Source organism: Grampus griseus, assembly GCF_964374135.1.
Source record: "Grampus griseus genome assembly, chromosome: 9".
NCBI lineage: Eukaryota > Metazoa > Chordata > Mammalia > Artiodactyla > Delphinidae > Grampus > Grampus griseus.
In genome coordinates, this window is record NC_139003.1 from 55,348,349 (window position 1) to 55,370,412 (window position 22,064).

Here is a 22,064-nt window from a genome sequence, read left to right on the forward strand (position 1 = left end):
CTTTTGATGACTTAGTAGCTGCTTTGAATTTATCGAAGAGTTTTTTCCTTTCCACATGATTCAGACTCAGTAGTATGGGGTATATAGATTGAGCAGTGTACAAGTGGTCTACCTTTTGAGGGCAGGGTCGTGGTAGGCTGAGTTACTTGTGTTGTTTCTGGATAATTGGGATTCATGTTTGTATTTTTAATCTCATAGGTACCCAGGTCCTCCAGCTGATTTAAATCCTGGTTCCTTAGCATGTTCTCAGCTTCAGAATTATGATCCTGACAGAGCCCTGACAGATTATATCACTCGGCTAGAGGCACTGCAGAGACGACTTGGAACTGTACAGTCAGGTACCCTCAGGTTAACCAAGTATTGGCAGCACCATAGTGCTTGATAGACCCGGAACACTTTCTCTTTCTGAAATGCCTTGACCTTCCTCATTAGGATAATCAAATCTTACAGTTCAGTGCCTGAGTTACCAGGCTAGACTTTAGGAATTTAAGACAAAACATGATTTATCACCCTGGATCCCATTCTCAGCACCCCAAAATTTCTGCTCATCTCATTGAAAAGATTGATTAGGGGAAATGCACGACGAGCACCAATGTGCAAAGTACTCTGAAGCTTAACTTGTTCCTAAGTAATACATCGTGAGGCATGCAAATAAGGGATAGCGAGATGAGAGGAGGACGCAAGTACTTTAAGCACTTACTGCAGCCATTATCTCTACTAAGACCTTGTACTCTTACGTATGATCCAAGGAACCCATCCCATTCAAAAGACTGTAAGAATGACGTTTTATTTTTCTCTGCTCAAAAACACACGCAGAAAAATTTCATTATTAGTAGAAGTGGATTCCCTTCCTTGTTTATTGTGAGAAAAATCTCTTTTCCCATCTCTCTTCAGTTCACTCCGATTCAAAGATTTTGAATCATTTTAATTTAATGAGCTTTAAGTCTATATATATATATATATGTATGTATGTTACTATTATTAGAGACCCTTTTCTCCTACTATTCCCACAAAATAGATAGGACTAATAACCAGTTATTTAAGTTAGTAGTTTATCTCTTCATACAAGAAATCACCTAACCCAAGAAACTTGTAGTTGTAGAAAACTTTTATTATCATAGCTGGGCTTTGTTGGTTTGAGCATCTAAATTTCACAAGACCCAGATTTTGAAGACCAAAAGATATTTCAAGAGGTATAGAACATTGAACCTGCAGGGCACTTTACAGAGAATCTTAAAATTAATCTCACTTAGCATTGCTATGGAGCCAGCCACAATGGCTTTTAAATATATATTAAAAATCCCTTTTAAAAAAATCAGTTCAGGTCTGAATAAGACTTTTTTAGAGGAAAACAAAGCATTTTAAAAAAAATGATGGGTAATAATCTTCTGCCCGTCATGAACTAGTCTGATATAAGTCACAATCTAATTTGAAATCATTGAATTATCCTGTTCCTGTCTTATAGGTTCAACTCAGTTTCATGCTGGCATGAGAAGATAATCCTTTGAAACATCATGAATCGAAGTGATTTTAAACAAATTCCCTTTTGTAAATCAGTGGTTCTTTTGTGCTTTTGTATTGTGGATATTCAATGGGACCAATCTGAACACAGCTTATGATTGTATACAAATCCCTTGCCAGCACATGAAAACAAACTGGAATTTGTACATATAAGCATTGTGTATGTATTCATGCACAATAATCATTAAATTACATGTATATTTGTGGAATGCTAATTTAAATGATTAAATTATAAACCTTGTGTATTTATCAAATGGGTGAAAAGATTAAACTTTTGGCATTATGTTACTGTTGAATGTGTAGCTTGAGGTGTCCTGCACTTTTCTTATAAGGCTACTGAAGTTATATGTTTCTGCCTAATATATTTGCTACTGGTGATGAAGACAGATAATATCACTTGTAGAGACTTATTTTTGTATAATGGTAGAAGTTTTGAATTTTATGGGATATTTTGTCAAGTACTGAAATAAAAATGACTTCACCATTTTAACTACACTGTATTTGAACCTTCTTCACTTTTAACGAGCCATAGTTCTTGGTGCATGTCTTAGTATGTTCGGGCTGCTATGACAAAATACCATAGCCTGGGTGGCTTATAAAAACAATAGAAATTTATTTCTTTTCTATTTATTTCTAGTTCTGGAGGCTAGCAAGTCCAAGATCAAAGCGCCAGCAAATCTGATGTCTGGTGAGAGCCCATTTCCTGATTTTGTAGACTGCCATCTTCTCACTGTGTCCTCACGTGGCAGAGGGGCAAGGGGCCTCTCCAAGGTCTCTTTTATAAGGGTATAAGGGCACTAATCCCATTCGTGAGAGCTCTGCCACCATGACCTAATCACCTCCCAAAGGCCCCACTAACAAATACCAACAAATTGGGGATTAGGTTTCAACATACGAATCTGGGGAGATACAGACATTCAGCCTACAGTAGTATGTATCACCTTATTATATATCTCAAGTATGTAGCATTTAGAGATTCAGAAAGTTGTCCTAATTTTAGAATTAGCTACTATTGGGATTTTTCTTTCCCTACACGGAGAAAGAATTTTTCCATGTGCCTTTTTTATCAACTTTAAGTCTACATATAGTGTTTTTTAGAAGCCAAATGAGTATTTTCATGATTAATCCATATTTGCCCTATTATGTTTAAGGTTACTTATATCCAAAGGTGTGTCCTCACAAAGCCATGCCCACTAAGATAATACAGAATCTTAAATTTTATTAACCACAATGCAGCAGAATTAAGCAGTATTCCTGCTGTCCAATCCAAATTCAGAGTGAGATGCTTTCACAGAGATAATATGGATCTCAATGTTATTTCTTAACTAGAGTCCTCCTGATAACATGGCCATCAGTATTTGATATTTATTTCCAGAGGATTTTATCTTACCATTAGATATTCTATGATTTACACCAACACAAACAGGCAATCTACACTCTTCGAAATTTCAAATTACCTAAATTTTCCATATTAGCAGCTGGGTTCCAATAAGGAGTTCTAGAAGTTACAAATGTATTCTAGAACAGTTGAAGAGGGGAGGTTGTGGGTAAAACCATTTTTAGCTAAACATAGCTTTCCATTCAAGGCAATTCTACTCTTAAGAGAGAATGGAGAAAAGAGCAGATAAACAAGTGCTCTGATCAATCTTACTATTTCACTCCCATCATTTGACCATCACCGTCCTTATGACATTAGGCCTCTGCAGTCAAACTTGTTAATGCTTCTCAATAATTGGTCTGTGGTTAAAAACTAAATCTTTTTAAGTCTTCTTAAAACTATTCACTAAACATGGACCAGGCTTACCAGAGTTTTAACTTTTTTGTGTGCCATGAACCTCTCTAGCAATCTTGTGAAACTATGGATCCCTTCTCAGAATAATGCTTTTAAAGACATAAAATATACAGTATTGCAAAGGAAACCAAGTATATAGAAATAGTCAAACTTTAAAAAAATTTTTGTGATGAGTAAAGAAATAAGATCTAGCAGATCTAATAACTATAATAAATACCATAATGTCAAAGTAGTGATAAAAGTTAAAGATATTTCAAGAGATCTGCAACATCTATAATGGGATATGAAAAGTATCTGTGATTTCTGTTTGCAAAATCATGAGTACTGCTAATACTAGTGTGGTTTGTTGACTAAATTCATAAATAAAGAAAATATTAAATTACAGTTTGAAATAAGTACAAATAAAGATGGAACTTTTTTCCCATCCAAGTTCCTAGATCCTAAATTCCACTCATTGAACCACACACTTTACAATTTGTGAATGCAGACTGTACTCTCAAAGATAATTTTAATGTGAAAAACTCAACAACACAGATTTTAGCTTCACAAATAGAGTTTAACATGAGTCCTCCAGCCTTTTAAACAGAACTGTAATACACATAGGGGAAAGTATGTTTACCTCATCTATAATAACAAAGTACGTGGTTAAGTTACAGGTATCATATAGTTACGTCTCCAGTTATAATTTGAGTTGATTCTTGAACTCAGGCTTCACAGAATTTGACCAGTGATACACTCCCAAGACCCCTACTTCGTATTACCCTTATCTTAAAGCCAGATTCCCTGATCTCAGATTTTGTATTTAAAAAGAAAAAATAAAAAGCCTGTTAACCTAAACTAACAGAACTAGTAACAAACATCCCTAATTAGATTCTGGAGAGGAAGCAGGAACCACCTTGAGCCAAAGAGAACAAAACTTATCCCTCAAGGACTTTATTTTGGAATTCCACACAGATGCAACTATGTGGAACCAGATACAAATTTATCAAACAGATAAATATGTAATATTTAGTAATAAGATCAAGTTACACAAGCAGTCTTTCATATTAATTATTTTTTAGGAAAAACAATTAGTCATTGTCATAGATCTCAATTTCCTACAGACAGTGCTTCCAGTTATTTCAAATATATTTCCCTACAATATAGCTCCATCATTGCTAAATATCATCATACCAAAACAATAGGATTCTCTTTTATCCAAGGCTTTAAAGGGGAGTTTATTCCCTACCCACCCATCCTTACACATACATACATACATACATTGCCCAACAAATCTAAGGCTTCCAAGTATTTCACTGGGCTTTTATACTTGCAGATCTAGTACAAGAGTTGAACACTCTGAACTTACTTGCCAAGAGCTATGTATGTTCTTAAAATTAATACCTGGAAATTGTGTTACTTAGAATCTGCCAATTACCAAAGATCCCCCCCAAACTAATGAGCCTGATTTCCTTAAAGGAAAGGAAACCAACTATATAGAAACTTACAGTTTTCCTTTATCCATCATAAGACTATTGGGAAATTTCTGAAATGCCATTGGATTTGATGGAACCATTCAGTTAAAATATAAAAACTGTAAGTTAAGTTGGCTGTCTTTTAAAATTACACACTCAAAAAAAAGTACACTGGGAGTTGTTTCGTAAACTTCATTCTCTTCAATGCTTTCGCAGTTTACAGTGATGTTTCACATTTTAGTTCCTTGCTGCCTTTTTCATTTTGATCTTCGTTTGTATCGGATAACTGGGTTTTCAGGGGTGTGAATCATTGTTGTATAATTTACAGTGGGAAAATATCCATCAATGAGATCAAATTCATATAAACGAAGCATAGTGGACCAAATTGTCTTGATTTGAACATAAGCAAAATTCTCCCCAATACAACGATGACGCCCTGTAAGAGAAAACATTTCCATAACAGTCGGCTGAAATTCTTTCTCATGTCTTTGAGCCTGGAATGATAAAATTTGTTTATCTACAGTTAAGGTGAATAGCAGATATACAGATATATAGTAAAAAGATGACATATTCTTTTCAAAAGAATGTAAATAACTAATAAAAATCCAAAGAGATTTTTAATGTCTGTTATTAGGGGAAACAGCACATGGGTAATTATACAATCATTTTTCCAATTGTTTATTTGAAACCTAACATCTATCTAGGTTAAAAATAAGTAAGGTTTGAAACATACGATGATAATCTAGTTTGGAAATATACTAGAATATTCTTAACTTCTGTCCCAAGAGAGCCATAGTCAAAAGTTAATATGAACCTTCCAATCAAAACTTTAAATGTCATTACAAATGATAATGGAAGAAAAAAAAATTTAATAAACCAAAAATAGCAACACATCAAAATTTAAAAGGTCATATACGTGTAAAAACTGACAAGCTGATTATAAAATGCATACAGAAATGCAAAGGACTAAGATATCCAAAGCGATCCTTAACAAGACGAATCAAGTTGCAGGACTTAAAACTGACTTCAAATCTGACTTTAATACTAAGGTATGGCAACTGTGATAATGTGGATTGCAATAAGAAATACGTATTTAGTCTTCCATCTTGGCACAGAGCTCCTCAAACCTGTGGAATTTCTTAAGTGAAAAGAGCAATAAAGGTCAAAGAGGAAAAGAGCCTTTTGTTATTCGTAACAAGCCCCTTTCAACCACAGTTGAGTTTGCTAATGAGGTGACTGCCAGGGGAACCAACCACGTGATTAGAGGGTTGGAACTTTCAGCAATACCCCCCAGCTTCCAGGAGAGAGAGGGTCTGGAGGTTGAATTTATCACCAATGACCAGCGATTTAATCAATCGTGCCTATGTAATGAAGCCTCCACAAAATCCCTACAGAAGTACAGGGAAGGGACAGGACAGGGGACAGTGTTCAGAGAGCTTCGAGGATAGTAAACATGTGGAGGTGCTGGGAGGGTGGCATACCCACAGAGGGCTTGGCAGCTGGGTACCCCTTCCTTCTACTTTGCTCTATGCTTCTCTTCAATCACGCTATTCCTGAGTTATATACTTTTATAGTAAACCAGTAGTCTAGTAAATAAAGTTTTCTAAGTTCTGTGAGCCATTCTAACAAATTATGGAACCCCAAGGAGGGGATCTAGAGAACCTCGAATTTATAGCCAGTTGGTCAGAAAAACAGGTGCCAACCTGGACTTGTAATTGGCATCTAAAGTGGTGAGGGACAGTCTTGTGGGACTAAGCTGTTAACCAATGGGGAGTGCACTAACCCCAGATAAAAGCCAGATAATTGTCAGTTTAGAAATGGGGCAGAATTTGGGCTGGAGAACTAATGCCCCTTCCAACTACTTGAACAATCTTTGACTCTTTTATTGATATTTATATCATATACCGTTATTGAATTTCTTTACTAAATAGTTATTAAGATCTGAAGTTCCCAAAGGACTTTATACTTTCGTTTATGTATGGAAAAGGTGTGACCAATGACAAAAATGTCATGTCACTTAAATGATCTCTTTGGAAAAACAAATAATTCATAGAATATAGTTTAATCTGTACAAAGTACCAGTGAATGGAGAAATTATTGGAGGAACGAGAGTCTGCCTGTGTCATTTTAGGATCTTAATTGAAATGCAGAGGTTTGCATACCTATGCACAACCTGCCCAAATTTAAAGACCATCTTATCATCAGGATATATAGGCAGAGAACCAAAAAGTTCACTAACAATCCAGAAAAGCTTCCATGCCATTGCTCTTTTCTGAAATGCTGATTGTCTCATCATATTTAGCCTGAAATAATTGCCCAAATGGTGTGCTAACTCCAATGGTTCTTTAAAACAGAATTCACAAGGAGCTTTAAATACTATGATAAGGGAAAACAGGGTGGACTATAAAGATTAGAACTGATAAAACTAGATAGGTTAGAAGGTAATAGAACATTGTAAGGATTCACAGAACTATTTCCTTTAGTACAAATGAAATATTTCTTCCAACTGCAAAGATTACACTCCTACAGATGTTTGCAGGAATGTCCCTATGAGGAAAGGGAAAGATATTTGTAAATAAACTTCACATGGATTATTCTGACAGGCACAAATATGTTATCAGAACAAACATTTCAAGTGTCAAATGTGATCATCTTACCAGCTCCAAATGGCACATAAGCAAACTTCTCTCCTGATGCTGGATTGTCCTGTAAGTAGCGATCAGGATTAAAGTCCAGACGTTCTACCCATGAGTCTTTAAGTCTTTGATTGACAGTGGGAGAAACACACACCTGATGTCCTGGAGGAATGGTATACCCTGCCACAGTCTACAAATGAAAGCAACACATTTCACTAGATAATTTAAAAATATTCTAACAAATAATCAGACCATTGTGTAACAAAGCATTAATATACATGAAATATACATATATTTTTAAACTGGCTACATGATAGGCCAGTTAAAAATTATTTTAACTCAAGATGATTTCCAAATAACACACATTGGGCTGGAAGTATATACACAAATTTTAAAAAGTGATAATGCCTTGGGGGTAGGGGTGGGATTTCAAGGAACCTTTCACAATCCAATTTACACACTTCCACACTGTTACAATTTTTTACAACAACACATATGTTATTTTAAAAACCAAGAAAAAAATATACTTCCATTTTAAAAAACCCTAATTGTTAAATTAAAATGTAGGGAGAACAGATGAGCATGTATACTGTCTGCAATTATGTAAAAATATTTATACATTTAAAATATGTAAAACTGAAAATTATGTAGAAGTGATTATTCTTTTTTAATTTAAAAAATTCTCTTTGATATTATGATATTTCTTCTTGATAAATAACAACTGGGGGCACAGAGGAAAAGATCTAGCCAGAAGACTCACCTGAGGAGTTTTGGCCATTCTCATCATGGTCATTATAGGAGGTCGAAGTCTTAATGTTTCTTTTATGCAGCGATCAAGAAAATTTAGGTCCTTGAGCTAAAAAGAGAAAAAATTTCCCAAGTTTTAAAAATACTTAACATACTTCAACAGGACAAACAAGTTCAGGGTAACTGGGAATATCTTGTCTTATTTTTGTCCATGGTCAGTAAAGAAAAAGAAGGCAAGATAACAGATCACTCCGAAGAATGGCATGGTAAGGACCTTCAAAAATTCACTCATCTAAAAAATGAAAACATTAGCAAAAATCATCAATGTCAGCTTTTTCAAAACCTATACACAAATGTTTAGAGCAGTGTTATTCACAGTAGCCAGAGGGTGCAAACAACCCAAATGTCAATCAACTGATGAAGAGATAAATAAATGTGGTACAGCCATACGATGGAATATTACTTGGCAATAAAACAGACTGAAGTACTGATACATGCTACAACATGGATTAACCTTGAAAACATGCTAAGTGAAAGAAGCCAGTCACAAAAGACCACATATTGTATGATTCCATTCATATGAAATGTCCAGAATAGGCAAATCCATAGAGACAAAAAGTAGATTAGTGGTTGCCAGGGGCAGGGGAAATGAAGCATGACTGCTAATGGGTACCGGCTCTCTTCTGGAAGTGATGTAAATACTCTAAAATGAAATTGTGATGATGGTTTCACAATTCTGAATATATTTTACAAACCAGTGAATTGTATACTTTAAGTGGGTAGATTTTATACTATCTGAATTATGTATCAATTAAGCTATCACTTTAAAAGTTACTAAAATCAGGAATGAAAGAAGAGACATCACTATTGACCTAATAGAAATAAAAAGGATGCTAAGAGAATACTTTAACAATTGTATGCTAACAAATTAGGCAACCTAGATGAAATAGACAAATTCCTAGAAAGACACAAACTGCCAAAACTGACTTAAAAAGAAACAGAACATATGAATAGACCTGTAAGAAGTGAAGACATTGAATTGGTAATCAAAAAACTTCCCACAAAGAAAGCACAGACATAGATGGCTTCACTGGTGAATTCTACCAGACACGTAAGAAAGAAATAACACCAATCCTTCACAAAGTCTTCCAAAAAGTAAAAGAGGAGAAAATGCTTCCAAACGCATTCTCTGAGACCAGTAATACTATGATACCAAAACCTGTCAAAGACATAACAATAAAACTACAGACCACTATCCTTTATGAATATAGATGCAAAAATCCTCAAAAGAATACTAGGAAACTGGATCCAGCATTAGGACATTTCAGGGAAGGATACGGGGAATTTTCTAAAAATAAAGAATCTAATCAATTTAATCTATAGTATATAGAAAATCCCAAATTGTCCCCTTTAAAAATTAGCCACACATACTCAGTGTCATAGGCAGCAATGAAACTGAAAATCCAACAAACCTGGTCATAAGTTAAGGGAGGCAGATTCTCTCCACAGACTGTTTTCTGTTCTAAGTAACATTTTTCTTGAAGTGTTTTGTCTCTGGCCAAAAAGAAGCCCATCCAGGCGCTGGTAGTTGAGGATGTATGCTGCCCCGCCAAGAGCAATCCAATAAGCATGCCTGCTACTTCATCATCTGTCAAAGGATGCCCATCCCTAAAGAATGGACCGCATACACAAATTTAAATTTAACATTTGGCAGACACATTTCATGTCTCAACCTTTATATAAAGGGTCAAAATGAATTCATTTTTCTCTTGCATTTGCCCATCACAAGTCAGATTTTTTTTTTTTCCTTTAGGGAAAAGAGACCAATAGAAAATATGATACTGGTTACAAAAGACTTCATTGAGGTTTACTAGCAAACTTTTCACCATGCACAGTACTGGGATTCCAGTAAGGCACAGGATCCCAGTAATTTATGTTTCATCCATTTAAAAAGTTCAAAGGTCATAGCTACTAATTTTGCCAGCATTATTACTTTTTAAATGTACATATTATTTAACTATGTTTTAATGTGTAAAAAATTTCCTGCTTCAGTTTAATATGTGATCTGAAGAGCTCTTACTTGTAAGTAGAATCTAGTAAAGTTTGGAGAATGTCATCAATTTTTTCTCCTGATTCTCTGCGTTTCTGGATTGCCTTATAGAAAATATTCTTGATCTCTCGATGAGCTCTGTCCCTGCGCCTGTAATTCAAACATGAAAATGACTTTAAAAAATAAGGTAATACTTTCAGGTATCAAACTGACAAAACTCAGAACCAAGAGAAAAAAAAGAAGCCATGAAAATCTTAAATTGTTAGGGATTTCTAAGGTCCTTAAGGGCAGGAAATGTGTTTTAACATACATATCCCTGATTCTTTACACACTACCTGTGTTCTAAATAAAAGTCTAAAATAAGACTCAAATGATTATTCCGTTATAACCCTTTTCCAGTTTAAGAGAAAGCAGAATACTCTTTTACATTAACATGAAATTCCAATTTTAACCAAATTAATTCTTGAAGCAGACAGAGTCACTCTGGTTCTTCTGCAGGATTTAGCATCAGAATAAATCCCCATTTTTCACCTGAACAGAAATGAATCAACAAAGGCACAGAGAGACTACTAATATGCAAGACACTAAGCTACTTGTCAAGTCCTATGAGCAATGTTTCTCTGTATCACAGACATCCTTGCTCTTAAGGAGATAACAATAGAGCTGTCAAGGAGACAGAAAATTAAAGAAAGGTACTAACACTTCAAAACAAACTTCACAATATACTACAAATTAGTCAAATACTTTCAAACAAGTGCTTAGAAGGGCTGTATCACTTTTAGGTAGAGTTGAGAAACCCTCCTGCATACAAGGAATATGTGAGATAAGTAGGTTTTAAAATATCGGAACAGATAGACAACAAATTACTTTTCTAATTAACTGAAACTTAAATAAGCTCACTGTGTAAAGAAATATCGAATGCTTACAGAAGAATGGAGGCTTATAATCTCCCCCAATTTGTTTGTTTTATATTTAATTTTTATCTTTGTCAATACAAAACCAACCAACACTACAGTAATTAAACAAAGTGAAGTGACCAAGTATTGTTTCTTTATCCATACCTGAAACTAGGCAAAGGGAGCCAGCCTGGCAAGAGCCAGGCTGCGTGGCTAAAACCTCCATCCAAATCTGCATACAGTTGTGCCACCTTCTCATTGAGTTGACTTCTGATTTCCTTTCCATGTAAACAATGGCTAGCTGTTAAAATTATGAGCTCAGAAAGAGCTTCAAACAAATCTAGAGGGGAAAAGATCATTCCCATTACTTTTGCCAAAAATTCTTTTACAATGTTCTGTTTTCTTAGAGATATAAAAGTACTGTGAAGGAAATGAGAATAAAAACTTAACTCAGGAACCAACAAGATCCTATTATACCATCAAAAAAAGCCTATAAATATGTGGCTACAACAAAGAGAGGCAAGAAACCAAATGATGGGAGGCACCCCAGCTCTCTGGACAGCCAAAATAGATGCCACAAAGGTATCTAAAACCTCACTCATACTCATGAGCCCTTAATCTTGAAAAGGTAAAATGAAGATAGAAATGAATGTGGTTAAAAAAAAAAAATGAATGTGGTTATCTGAGTTCCAGATCACAGTATAATAAAGGCAGTAAAAAGGTTATTTAGTGCATATGGGGACAATAATAAGGTGCTTTCCAAGGAATAGCAGTCCAAAGGCTGAAGAATGGATTATTCCCCAGGTCAAAAGTGGGAAAAAAACTGAAAAGTGAGAAACTCAAAGGTCAGAAAAAAACTGGTCTTGACCATACATAAAAGAAAACTGTAACCACCAACTTGTATATCCAAACATTAGAGACAGATGCATCAGGCAAGCACATCTGGGTGACACTTTAAAAGTCCTAACAATTACCCAATCAATATCCTGTTCTTTAATTCCATGTTCACCAAACGAACTTCCAGTTATCATTTGGCTTTCTAATTAGATTGCCAAAAAAGAGAAGTTCAGCAAATATTCTGGGGTTCTTGGTACCATAATTATATCTCACTTGTATTTATTCAGTTGGAGTTCTAGTTCATGCATCAGCTTCTTGTAGAATAGGAAATATGTCCCATGAACTTTAGGTATATTAAATAAAACCAGGTTCTGGACCTTTTATAGAAGCTGAAGACCAGACCCAGAATGTGGTGACCTACACAGAGGTCTTACTGCCCTGTAGGCAGATGTTGCTTCCTGCTATGAGTATGACAATTGTCTCTGAAGGCAACAATTACTGCAGTCCAACATAAAAACTGGATTCACAGAATCCAAAGAATTTTAAGTTACATTCAATATACTCCCTATATAATGCGAGAAAGCATACATTTTTTAAAGATTTCTATTGGGAACAGCTAAAATCACACTTTTGGTGGTACAGTAAGCTTATGTATTTAAATTTACTTTTTTCTTGGAATAAATCATTCCCATACAATAGGAGAAAAATAACGTAATACATATATAATTAAGTCATTTAGACTTCTACTTGCCCATTGGGAGTTCAAAAATTTTTATTTTATTTATTATATTAAAATGACCTTGAATGTAAGTTTTACATTCAGTTTATTTCAAAATTCAATTATGAATCATTTTTATATTATTCACATAAATGAGCTAAATAATACACACATTAATTAACCCATTTTAAGGTTTGCTAAATGAGCAGCAATACAGTAAGTCCCCTACATATGAACAACTTCTGTTCCAAGGGTGTATTCGTTAGTCCAATTTGTCCGTAAGTCCAACAAAATTAGCCTAGGTACCCAACTAACACAATTCACTATATAGTACTGTACTGTAATAGGTTTATAATACTTTTCACACAAATAATACATAAAAAACAAACACAAAAAATAAAGAAAACATTTTTAATCTTACAGTACAGTTCCTTGAAAAGTACAGTAGTACAGTACAACAGCTGGCATACGGCGCACAATCGCATCTTTGAAAGTTCGCAACTTGAAGGTTCGTATGTAGGGGACTTAGTGTAATCACTTCCTCTCGGGTCTTTTAACTCCACGGTAATCATAACATGTTCATTTCATTAAATCTAAGGTGGTTTTACATATGGTGTAGTTTGCTTTTTACACACACACACACACACACACTCGTCACTCTTTTTTTTTTTTTTTTTTTAATGCGGTACGCGGGCGTCTCACTGTTGCGGCCTCTCCCAGTGCGGAGCACAGGCTCCGGACGCGCAGGCTCAGTGGCCATGGCTCACGGGCCCAGCCGCTCCGCGGCATGTGGGATCTTTCCGGACCGGGGCATGAACCCGTGTCCCCTGCATCGGCAGGCGGACTCTCAACCACTGCGCCACCAGGGAAGCCCCACACGCACTCTTAAGATTTCTAGTCACAGAAAAGTAGCCATATTAGGACAAATGCAAAACCAAAACATTTTGCTTACTTTTTTCTCCACTTTCTCCCCAACTTTGAAAGTACTCCTTTGTTTCTTTTTCAATTATAGAAACATGCTGTCTAAAGTGGGCTATGTTAAGACCACTTTTTAACATTTTCTTCTGCTCCAAGAAAACCTTCAAAATATTAAGGGTATATAAGAATTAAAACACAATTTTGTTTTATCATAAGATTCATTTGGGTTATTATAACTCTTTAACACTCAAAGAAAACAATCTTCTGAAAAATTGAAAATAAAAATAATTTTCTTAACTACACACCAGATATGGGAAATTTAAAGCATCTATGCATATATCTGAAGTAACACGTAGAAGACACTTGCTACGCAGGCCCAAGACAAATGATAAATTAGGAATCCCACTTCCTGCCTTCCTTTCTATAGATACACGCTTTCCCCACTCCTGACTCCATGGCTCACTAGTCCTATTCTGTTATATTCTAGTCTTCCAACCCAACCCAGATGCCAACACAATCTCCCAAAAGTCCATTACGTTTTGCTAATATTTTTATCCTCCTTCACGTATTCTCCCATCTATTCCCAAACAAATACCATTCCTCACTTATGCTATCTTCCAAAAGTTTAATTAGAATGTAATACAGTCGGAATAAATTCACACTAAGACAAAGAATGTTTTTAGCCCTTTGGGGCAGTTCTATTTTAAGAATCTGATAAGCTGTGTGGAAAATGAATAGATATATCCAACCAGAGGGATTGCGCAAGGCTCTTGCTTTTGGTCTTGAGGACAGCTATTCATTCGCCCACGCCTCCTCAATCCCCAGAAGCAACACTCTATGTCAATTCTTACCTGCTATACTAGGGTATCGGGTAATGCATGGTACGTTCACAGCCAGAGCCCACACCTAGTAATTGGGCTAATTATCTGATTTGCATTTTACATCAAATTGCAGCACTTTAATATTTGACTTTGGGGGAGGGAAGAAATCACACAAACTTCTAAAGCCAACAATCTCTAGCTCAAAAGAGCTCTTATGCTAAAATTTCAGGTGGGAGTAGGAAGGTAGGAGGCCCTCCTGATGAAATAATGGGATTTTTCTTCTTACTTGCTCAAATCAAATCCTTATACGCTAAGTTCTCATTGATTCTATTTCTTTGTACAGGAAGCCCTTTAAAACTGCTTAGTCCATGCCAGCAACTATAAGACAAAATACCCATTCTTTGTCAGCTACCCATGGTTTTCCTTCTTTTAACTGTCTCATGAGTCTTCAGATTTTTGAGTCAAAGAATAAATTGCTTCTATACTTTAGATATATAATTTATACTACTAGCTATAAATATTATAGTATAGATTTGTCTTTCTTCAAGATAACAGTGTCACCTACTGGATTAGGCACATCATAGGCAACTCCCTTCCCAAACACAGGTGTTGTCAGACGACTGTAGACATCTTCTGCATTCAAGTCTTCATTTTTACTATTAAAAAGCAGTGCAGCAGCATCACTCCCCAGAAGGTAGGTAAACGTCTTGCCCACCATGGTAAAACTAAATACAGGTCCATACTAAAGTGAGAAAAGTACCCATAGTGATGTTACCAAAAAATCTGCAGTGCTAAGACACTCATCTTAAATAACAAAATAATACATTGCTGAAAATTAAAACATTCATAAACCTTAATACAATTCTTCCCCCAGTCTTTGCCCAAATTATATTCATTCAGTTGCAAATAAAATATAAATAAAACTTTCTACTCTGCTTTTTTCACTATGTTGAAAATATTTTCTATCTTTTACACAGACATCATATGTTAACTGTTCTTTCACTATGGTTGATGTGTCCATTTTTTACTCATTATAGATAATTATATAATGAATATCTCTGAGAATATAGATTTTTTCCCCTTTGGTTAAAGATAAATTTACAGGAGTAGCCAAAGGATATGACCTTTCCTACAGCACTTGCTATATGAAGACACCAGAGGTTTATTTAGTTATCAATGTTACCACTATCTCACCAACACGGAATGATTTCATTTTTAATTTTTTGTTAATCAAGTTGTGTTAAATACTTTGCAGTTTTCTGATTACTATTGCAGACTGTAGGCACTGGGGATACAATCATGAACAAAAATACTGTCTGTGACTCATGAAACTTAGTCTATTGAAAAAGTTACAACTTGATCAAATAATCACATTAACAAATGTAAAACTGCAAATGTGAGAAGTACTACATAACAGAAAGCAACTCTGCGATGAGAGAATGATCAAAGGGAGACTACAAAGAGAAAAAGACACCTGAGCTGAGACCTGAAGGATGGTAGCAGTTAGCCTGATGGCTGAGCCTGCACAAAGGTCCTAAAGGTGAGAGAAAGAGAGGGAAAGGATGAGATGAGGGCAGAGTCTGGTAGGGCCGAGACCATACAGAGCCTTGTAAGCCATATTCGGGAAGTTTTATCCTTGCAAGCAATGAAATGTGATGCAAGATTTTAAACTGCATGGGAAAGAGACTAATCTGTGCATATTTTAAAAGAAAGATCCCTCTGGCTCCTGTATGGAGAGGAGAGGGACAGGAGCTAAAGGAGAGCCAGAGGACCAGTGAGCCTGTTACAGGAACCTGATGATGAATACTTGGGACAAGGTAATGGAGGAGCAGTGGAGATCAGAAGCAGATGGATACAGAAGTATTTTGAAGAGAGAACCTGCTGACTTGGTAATGGACTGATGGATGGAGAAGTATCAAGAATGACTCCTAGGCCTCTGGCACATTGCAAAACTGGGAGAACAATGGTGAGAGAAGCAAATTGGACAACCAGGATTGGAGAGAGAAAAATCAAGGGTCAGACTTTAAAAATGTTGGATTTCAGGTGCCTTTGGTCAACTAAGAAAGAATCATGTGGGAGGTGGATATCCAGGTCTGAAGATCAGAGAAGAGACCTGAACCAGAGACATTAATTTGGGTGTTATCTATATCTGGGTAATAACTGAAGCTGCAGGTAGAGACAAGATCATCTAGGAAAGAATAAAGGCCAAGGACCAAACCTCAGTGAACCCCAAGAGTAAATGGCCAGGCGTGAGCCCACAAATGAGTTAGAGAAGAAGTAGTCACAGAAGTAGAAGAAAAAATGAGAGAAGCCACACTTAAGGAGGGCGTGGTCATCACTGACAAATAGAGCTGAAAAATCAAGTTCATTGGATTAGGACATGGAGCTCATTAGTGAAGGGGCCAAAAGACAGACTAGAGTGGACTAAAAAGTAAGTAAATAGGACGTGTGGAAATAGGGACTCAGTACAGACAACTCGCTGCAGGGGGAGGGACATGAGAGGAGACTGAGTGGCCAAGAGAAGCTTTGGTCTTTTTAAATGGGTGACCTTTGAGAACTTTCCAGAGAAAATGGGAAAGATCTAGTTGAGAGAGAAGTCAACTATAGAGAGAAGAAACAATAGCAGAAGGTTCCTGTGACAAAAGAGGGATGGAGAGTTTAATCTCCCATAGAAGGCAAAATAGTGTAATGAAATCAAGGTGACAGCATATAGTGGGCTAGAGCACAAGATTCTGGAGCCAGATTGCCTAGGTTCAAATCCCAGCTCCTCCACATATTAGCTGTGACCTTGGTCCTACAGTCAGAGAAATTAACATTGCTGTGCTTCAGTTTCCCTCACCTATAAAATGGGAATAATAATAATAATGCCTACTTCACAGAACTGTTGTCAAGATTAAGTATATACATATATATTTTTTGATATATATACCATGATATATATATATATATATATATATCGTCATCATATATTATATATACATAAAAGAAAACAGTGCATTGGCCATCATAAGTATAATTTAAGTGGTTTCTATTATTATTAGTAGTATCAACATCATCATTAAAAGCACAGACTCGGGTATCAGACCACGTATTAATCCTGGCTTGGTCACTAGCTAGCAGTGAGCCCAAGAACAAATTAAATAACCGGTTTCTCAGTTTTGTCATCTATAAAATGGATATACCTGAAAGTATTTTTTGGAGCTTCAGTGAGATAATATATATAAAGCACTAAGTACTGCACAAAGTTAAGTGTTTCAGAATTATTAATGTAATAGGAAGAAAAGAGAATACTATTTTATATATGTATTGCTATAAGTAGATTTGTATGTTTGAAATTGGGAACGTGAAGGAATTCCCACTGGTTTTTAATCTCTCTTTACAAAGGAGACAAAGTCATCTGATTTAATAGAGAGAGGGAGGAAGATTTAGAAGTTTCAAAAAGTGAAGGTTTGAATAGTCATTGTGCTGAGTGGGAAAGTGAGCCAACCACAGAAAGATAATAGGACTGTTGAGCAGTGTTCAAAGTTCATTCAAGGTAGGCAATCACGAAATTAGAAGGACCTAATCTGGTACAAGGAATGAAAAATGACTATTAGGCTCCCTCCAAGGTTGGATTTTTACCAGGTAAAGCACAACGAACAGCCAGGGGCAAGGAAATTTAAGGTACTGGCAAGAGTGTAACTGAAATGATAGACCATGGTCCCAACGTGTAAAAAGAAGGAACATAACGAAGGCTGATGGAGCAGGACAAAGTAAGTGGAACAGTGGACTGGACCATCTAATGAGGTCAAAGAATGGTTATAATGGAAGGAGTTGGAGAGGCTAACCAGGAGAAGTAGTTGTGCTCTGAGAATAGGGTGTCTAAATTAATACTGTGGAGGTAAAACAGGTAAGAGTGACAAGTTCAAAGAGGCACTGTGGAGCAAATGGCTAAAATGGCACGAGAAAGCTCATCGGGGAGGAGAGGGGCAAAGATTTGAGGGGCCACAGTGCTGTGTGGGTCACCCAAGTGGAAGTGAAGTCACAGAAGACACGTAGAGCAGGTTAGAAAATTCCACAGACGCATGGTTAAGAAAAAGAAGGGTCGGTTAGTATCAATTTTAACTATGATCAGTGAATACAAAATTGAGGCCAGTGGTTTTTAAACCATAGTTGCCAGAACTAGATTTCCTCAGAGATCATCCCAGGACATGGAAGAACATAAAAGGGTCTCCAAGGCCCCTCCAGCTCTTAAACCAGAGCAGCTCCAATTTTATCGGTTTCCTATACTGGGAATAAGCGTAAGATTACACGTTTTTTTAATGTTCTGCCGTTTAAAAGAAAATTGGAAAAGCACTCATTTCTTTTCCTCTAATGATCTGGAAGACTTACCTTCTCATATGCATTTTCTAGGAATTCAACTGGACTTTTCCCAAATGCTATAGCATGTCCAAGGAATGGAACTGGAGAGAAAATGTATGGTGGACTTTTCTACAAGAAAACAAAACAAAAAAAACCCTTCCAGTTTACATTTCCTATTACAAAACATTCAGTTTAGTTTCGTGACTAAAAAAAAAAAAAAGAAACTTGTCCTTAATATTAAAAAGTTACCAAGGGCTTCCCTGGGGGCGCAGTGGTTGAGAGTCCGCCTGCTGATGCAGGGGACACGGGTTCTTGCCCCGGTTTGGGAGGATCCTACATGCCGCGGAGCGGCTGGGCCCGTGAGCCGTGGCCACTGAGCCTGCGTGTCCGGAGCTTGTGCTCCGCAACGGGAGAGGCCACAACAGTGAGAGGCCCGCGTACCGCAAAAAAAACAAGAACAAAAACAAAAACAAAACAAAACAAAAAGTTACCAAAAGATTAAGCACCAAAAGTAACTTAACAACAAACAAACCGCAAATACCTTAGCAGAATAGCCATAGTAAAAAGAGCAGAGGGCTTCCCTGGTGGCTCAGTGGTTGAGAGTCCACCTGCCAATGCAGGAGACACGGGTTCGTGCCCTAGTCCGGGAAGATCCCACATGCCGCGGAGCGGCTGGGCCCGTGGGCCATGGCCGCTGGGCCTGCGCATCCGGAGCCTGTGCTCCGCAGCGGGAGAGCCCACGGCAGTGAGAGGCTCGCGTACCGCAAAAAAAAAGAGCAGAAACTCAAAACCTAGTATAAGATAAACGACTAGACAAACACCAAGGCGTTGCAATTATAAATGCTGAACACTTTCTAGAATATGCCCAGTATTATTAGTGGCTCTAGGCAACTATCCTAATCATTAGTAGAAAAAAACAGAAAAGTCACACTATGGTTTCTTCACCACTTATTTCTACTACCACTCACAATTTTAGTCCCAAAATCTTGACTAAAGAAGGTAGGGAAAAAGACAAAGTAATGTGAGGGAAAGAAGGGAAATGTTTAAGAAGCTACACTGATCAGTAAACAAAACACATTTCATGCTTCTCTCAACAAATGATCTAGATCTGTTGATTCTACACAGAGAGTAGATCAGTTTTAGCAGGAACATTTTAGCACACACTATAAAAGGTACTTCAGATGCCCCAAAATGAGACCTGCAGATTACAACATCAAGTCTCCTGGAAATCAAACTTGGAATGATAAAAAAGGATAATACTCCTCATATCTTTCGTGGTCTCAAATAGTAAGGAGCTCTACAAACTCACTCTTTTGGACAATAGCAGCAACAATCTTAAAACACGAAAGTTACCTTTGTCTTTCCAAAGACAAATAACACTTCCTCAAAAATACCACATGTAGGAAAAAAAAAACTGCCGGAAAAAAAACCAAACTGCCTCATGTCTGTTATGGTTCAAACAAAAATAATTTTTAAAACTACTTGGTCAATAGTTTATATATTCCATTGTCAGTAAAAGGGTCGTTTTAAAGGCTACTTGGTTTGTCTGGCTAAGAATGCCTTCATCAAATGTATTAGGGAAGCATGAAGCTAGTGGTCAATAAAGCCGCTAAGTTAGAGGATCTGGTATTTTATTAGCATCATAGGAAGGTCCCTACAACACTCCAGTCACTCTCACTCTACCAAACTAAACATAGCTCCTTTCATACTGATGTAAATCGCCATTAGAGGTAATGACACAGCCCACAGGACACTGAACCACACAAGGGTAGCCACCAGGATGACGGGCACCAGGATGACGGCCACCAGACGGCCAGCAGGGCCGAAGCTGCCAGAAACATCACCACCAGGGCCCCCACCAGGCCCGAAACCCCCCTGCGGCGGCCAGCACAGCCAACCGGACGCTCAGCGCCACAGCCAGGGCCGCAGCCACCGGATCCGGCCGTGGCCATTAGGGCCACCAGTGCCTTGGCCAACACTGCCAGCTCTACGACCACAATCGAAGCAAGCACGACCCCAGCCACGACCAGACACGCGGCCACCACCAGAAACGCGACCGACATCGGGGCGCCCAGCAGCAAGCCCAGCATAGTCAAGGCAGTCGCGACCGCCAGCGCCACCAGCATCATTGCCGCTGCCACCCTCCCCCACCCCATCCCCAGCCCCCAGCGCGCCCGCCGCCACTGCCCAGCCCAGCACCACCGCGGTTCCAGACCCCGGCTAGCCCTTCGGTCGCCCTGGTCGCATCGTCCCCCTCCAGAACCCCCGGGGGTTGCACGTACCGCCCCAGGCGGCAGTGGGGCCAGGTGGCCGACGGCGAGGCGGAGCAGGTAGACCAGGCTGAGCGTGAAGGCGCAGGCAATGAGTAGCATGGATAGGAGGTTGCCTCCTGTCACTTGCTCCATAGCCTGCCCCAGCACCGACCTGCCCGCTTGCAGTAAGCCCAGCACCACCATCCCGGCCGCCACCCCCGCGTCAGTTCACCGGAGACGCTGGAGGCCGAGGTCGCCCCGGCTCCTCCGAATCGACGGAGGGAGAAGAACCGGCTCACGCGACCGGAGGCGGCCCCGGCCCGCAGGTCCCCTACTAAATCCAGCCCCACCCCCTACTCCCGGCTCCCTAGCGCACCACCCTGTGCGTCACAGAACGGGGCGGGGCCTGGATCTGGCCGCGCCCCTTAAAAAGGACCTCCACAACGCCGAGGTCTCCTTAAGCCAGGAGAGAGGACATAAAGAAGAAGGCGGCACCTAAGGCACGGGTGGTACAGAGACAGAAGAGTACGTGGGCTTAAGAGGAGATCACCCTCTAAGAATCGCGGGACACCGGAGCATGTGTGTCCTGGGTGCGAGGCGCCAGGAGACGGCGCCGCTATGGGACGGGCGGAAGGATCTCAGAACGAGGGTAGCGACGGCGGCGGCGCGCGCTCTGTGATTGCACCGCGTGCTGCTGAGGTGATCTCGGCTTATTCCGCGTCAGCGGGGCGGGTGGATGGGGCGCCGCCCCCTGCCTAGGCGAGCGAAGGCACCGCGTCTGAACCTGTTCGAGGTCCGCGTCGTGGCCATTCGGAGAGACAGTTTCAAATATTCGCGAAAAGGGAGATTGCGAAAGACGCCATCTACCCAGAGAAGGTTGGGACGCCGAGGTCAGTCCCATCTCACCCCAAGTAAAACCAGTCTGACAGGTATTGAAGTGCGGACATAAAGGTGACAAGTCTTGGTTGTTGGGTGTTTTGCCTTCTCCAGAAACAGGTTTTACAAGCTAAATTTGTATGTTATAGGCCGTCGTGACCTACTGGAGGCAACATTTCCCAAGAACGCCCCTTATTCTGACCGT

General features: G+C 38.6%; 2 protein-coding genes across 2 annotated transcripts in view; one reads left to right on the forward strand and one right to left on the reverse strand.

Moving 5' to 3' along the window:
- The window catches only part of AKAP9 (A-kinase anchoring protein 9), a 144,784-nt gene extending 142,785 nt beyond the window's left edge, over positions 1 to 1,999 (forward strand). Inside the window, exons 50-51 of the mRNA XM_082661502.1 lie at positions 199 to 338; positions 1,466 to 1,999. Coding sequence (XP_082517628.1) covers positions 199 to 338; positions 1,466 to 1,500 — 175 coding nt within the window. The 3' untranslated portion in view covers positions 1,501 to 1,999. The remainder of the gene's footprint in view (positions 1 to 198; positions 339 to 1,465) is intronic.
- A 1,755-nt stretch (positions 2,000 to 3,754) lies between these two features.
- CYP51A1 (cytochrome P450 family 51 subfamily A member 1) lies at positions 3,755 to 21,301 on the reverse strand. Its single transcript, XM_082662487.1, has 10 exons — positions 21,014 to 21,301; positions 18,762 to 18,860; positions 14,956 to 15,132; positions 13,604 to 13,730; positions 11,262 to 11,436; positions 10,231 to 10,350; positions 9,623 to 9,818; positions 8,164 to 8,259; positions 7,425 to 7,593; positions 3,755 to 5,203 (listed from the first exon to the last, which is right to left on the reverse strand). Exons 1-10 carry the CDS (start codon positions 21,185 to 21,187, stop codon positions 5,025 to 5,027), a joined length of 1,512 nt encoding a protein of 503 aa, XP_082518613.1. The 5' UTR covers positions 21,188 to 21,301; the 3' UTR covers positions 3,755 to 5,024.
- Positions 21,302 to 22,064: the final 763 nt, after the last annotated feature.

What these genes read in the sequence shown, in the direction of transcription:
- CYP51A1 (XM_082662487.1), bottom strand. Translation starts at nt 21,187, where the DNA reads ATGGTGGTGCTGGGCTTACTGCAAGCGGGCAGGTCGGTGCTGGGGCAG. An exon ending in CCTATGATGTGCCTAATCCA is followed by an intron (nt 13,731 to 14,955) that starts GTAGGTGACACT and finishes AATATTTTGAAG; the next exon opens with GTTTTCTTGGAGCAGAAGAA. An exon ending in CTCCCTTTGCCTAGTTTCAG is followed by an intron (nt 10,351 to 11,261) that starts GTATGGATAAAG and finishes TTTGAATTACAG; the next exon opens with GCGCAGGGACAGAGCTCATC.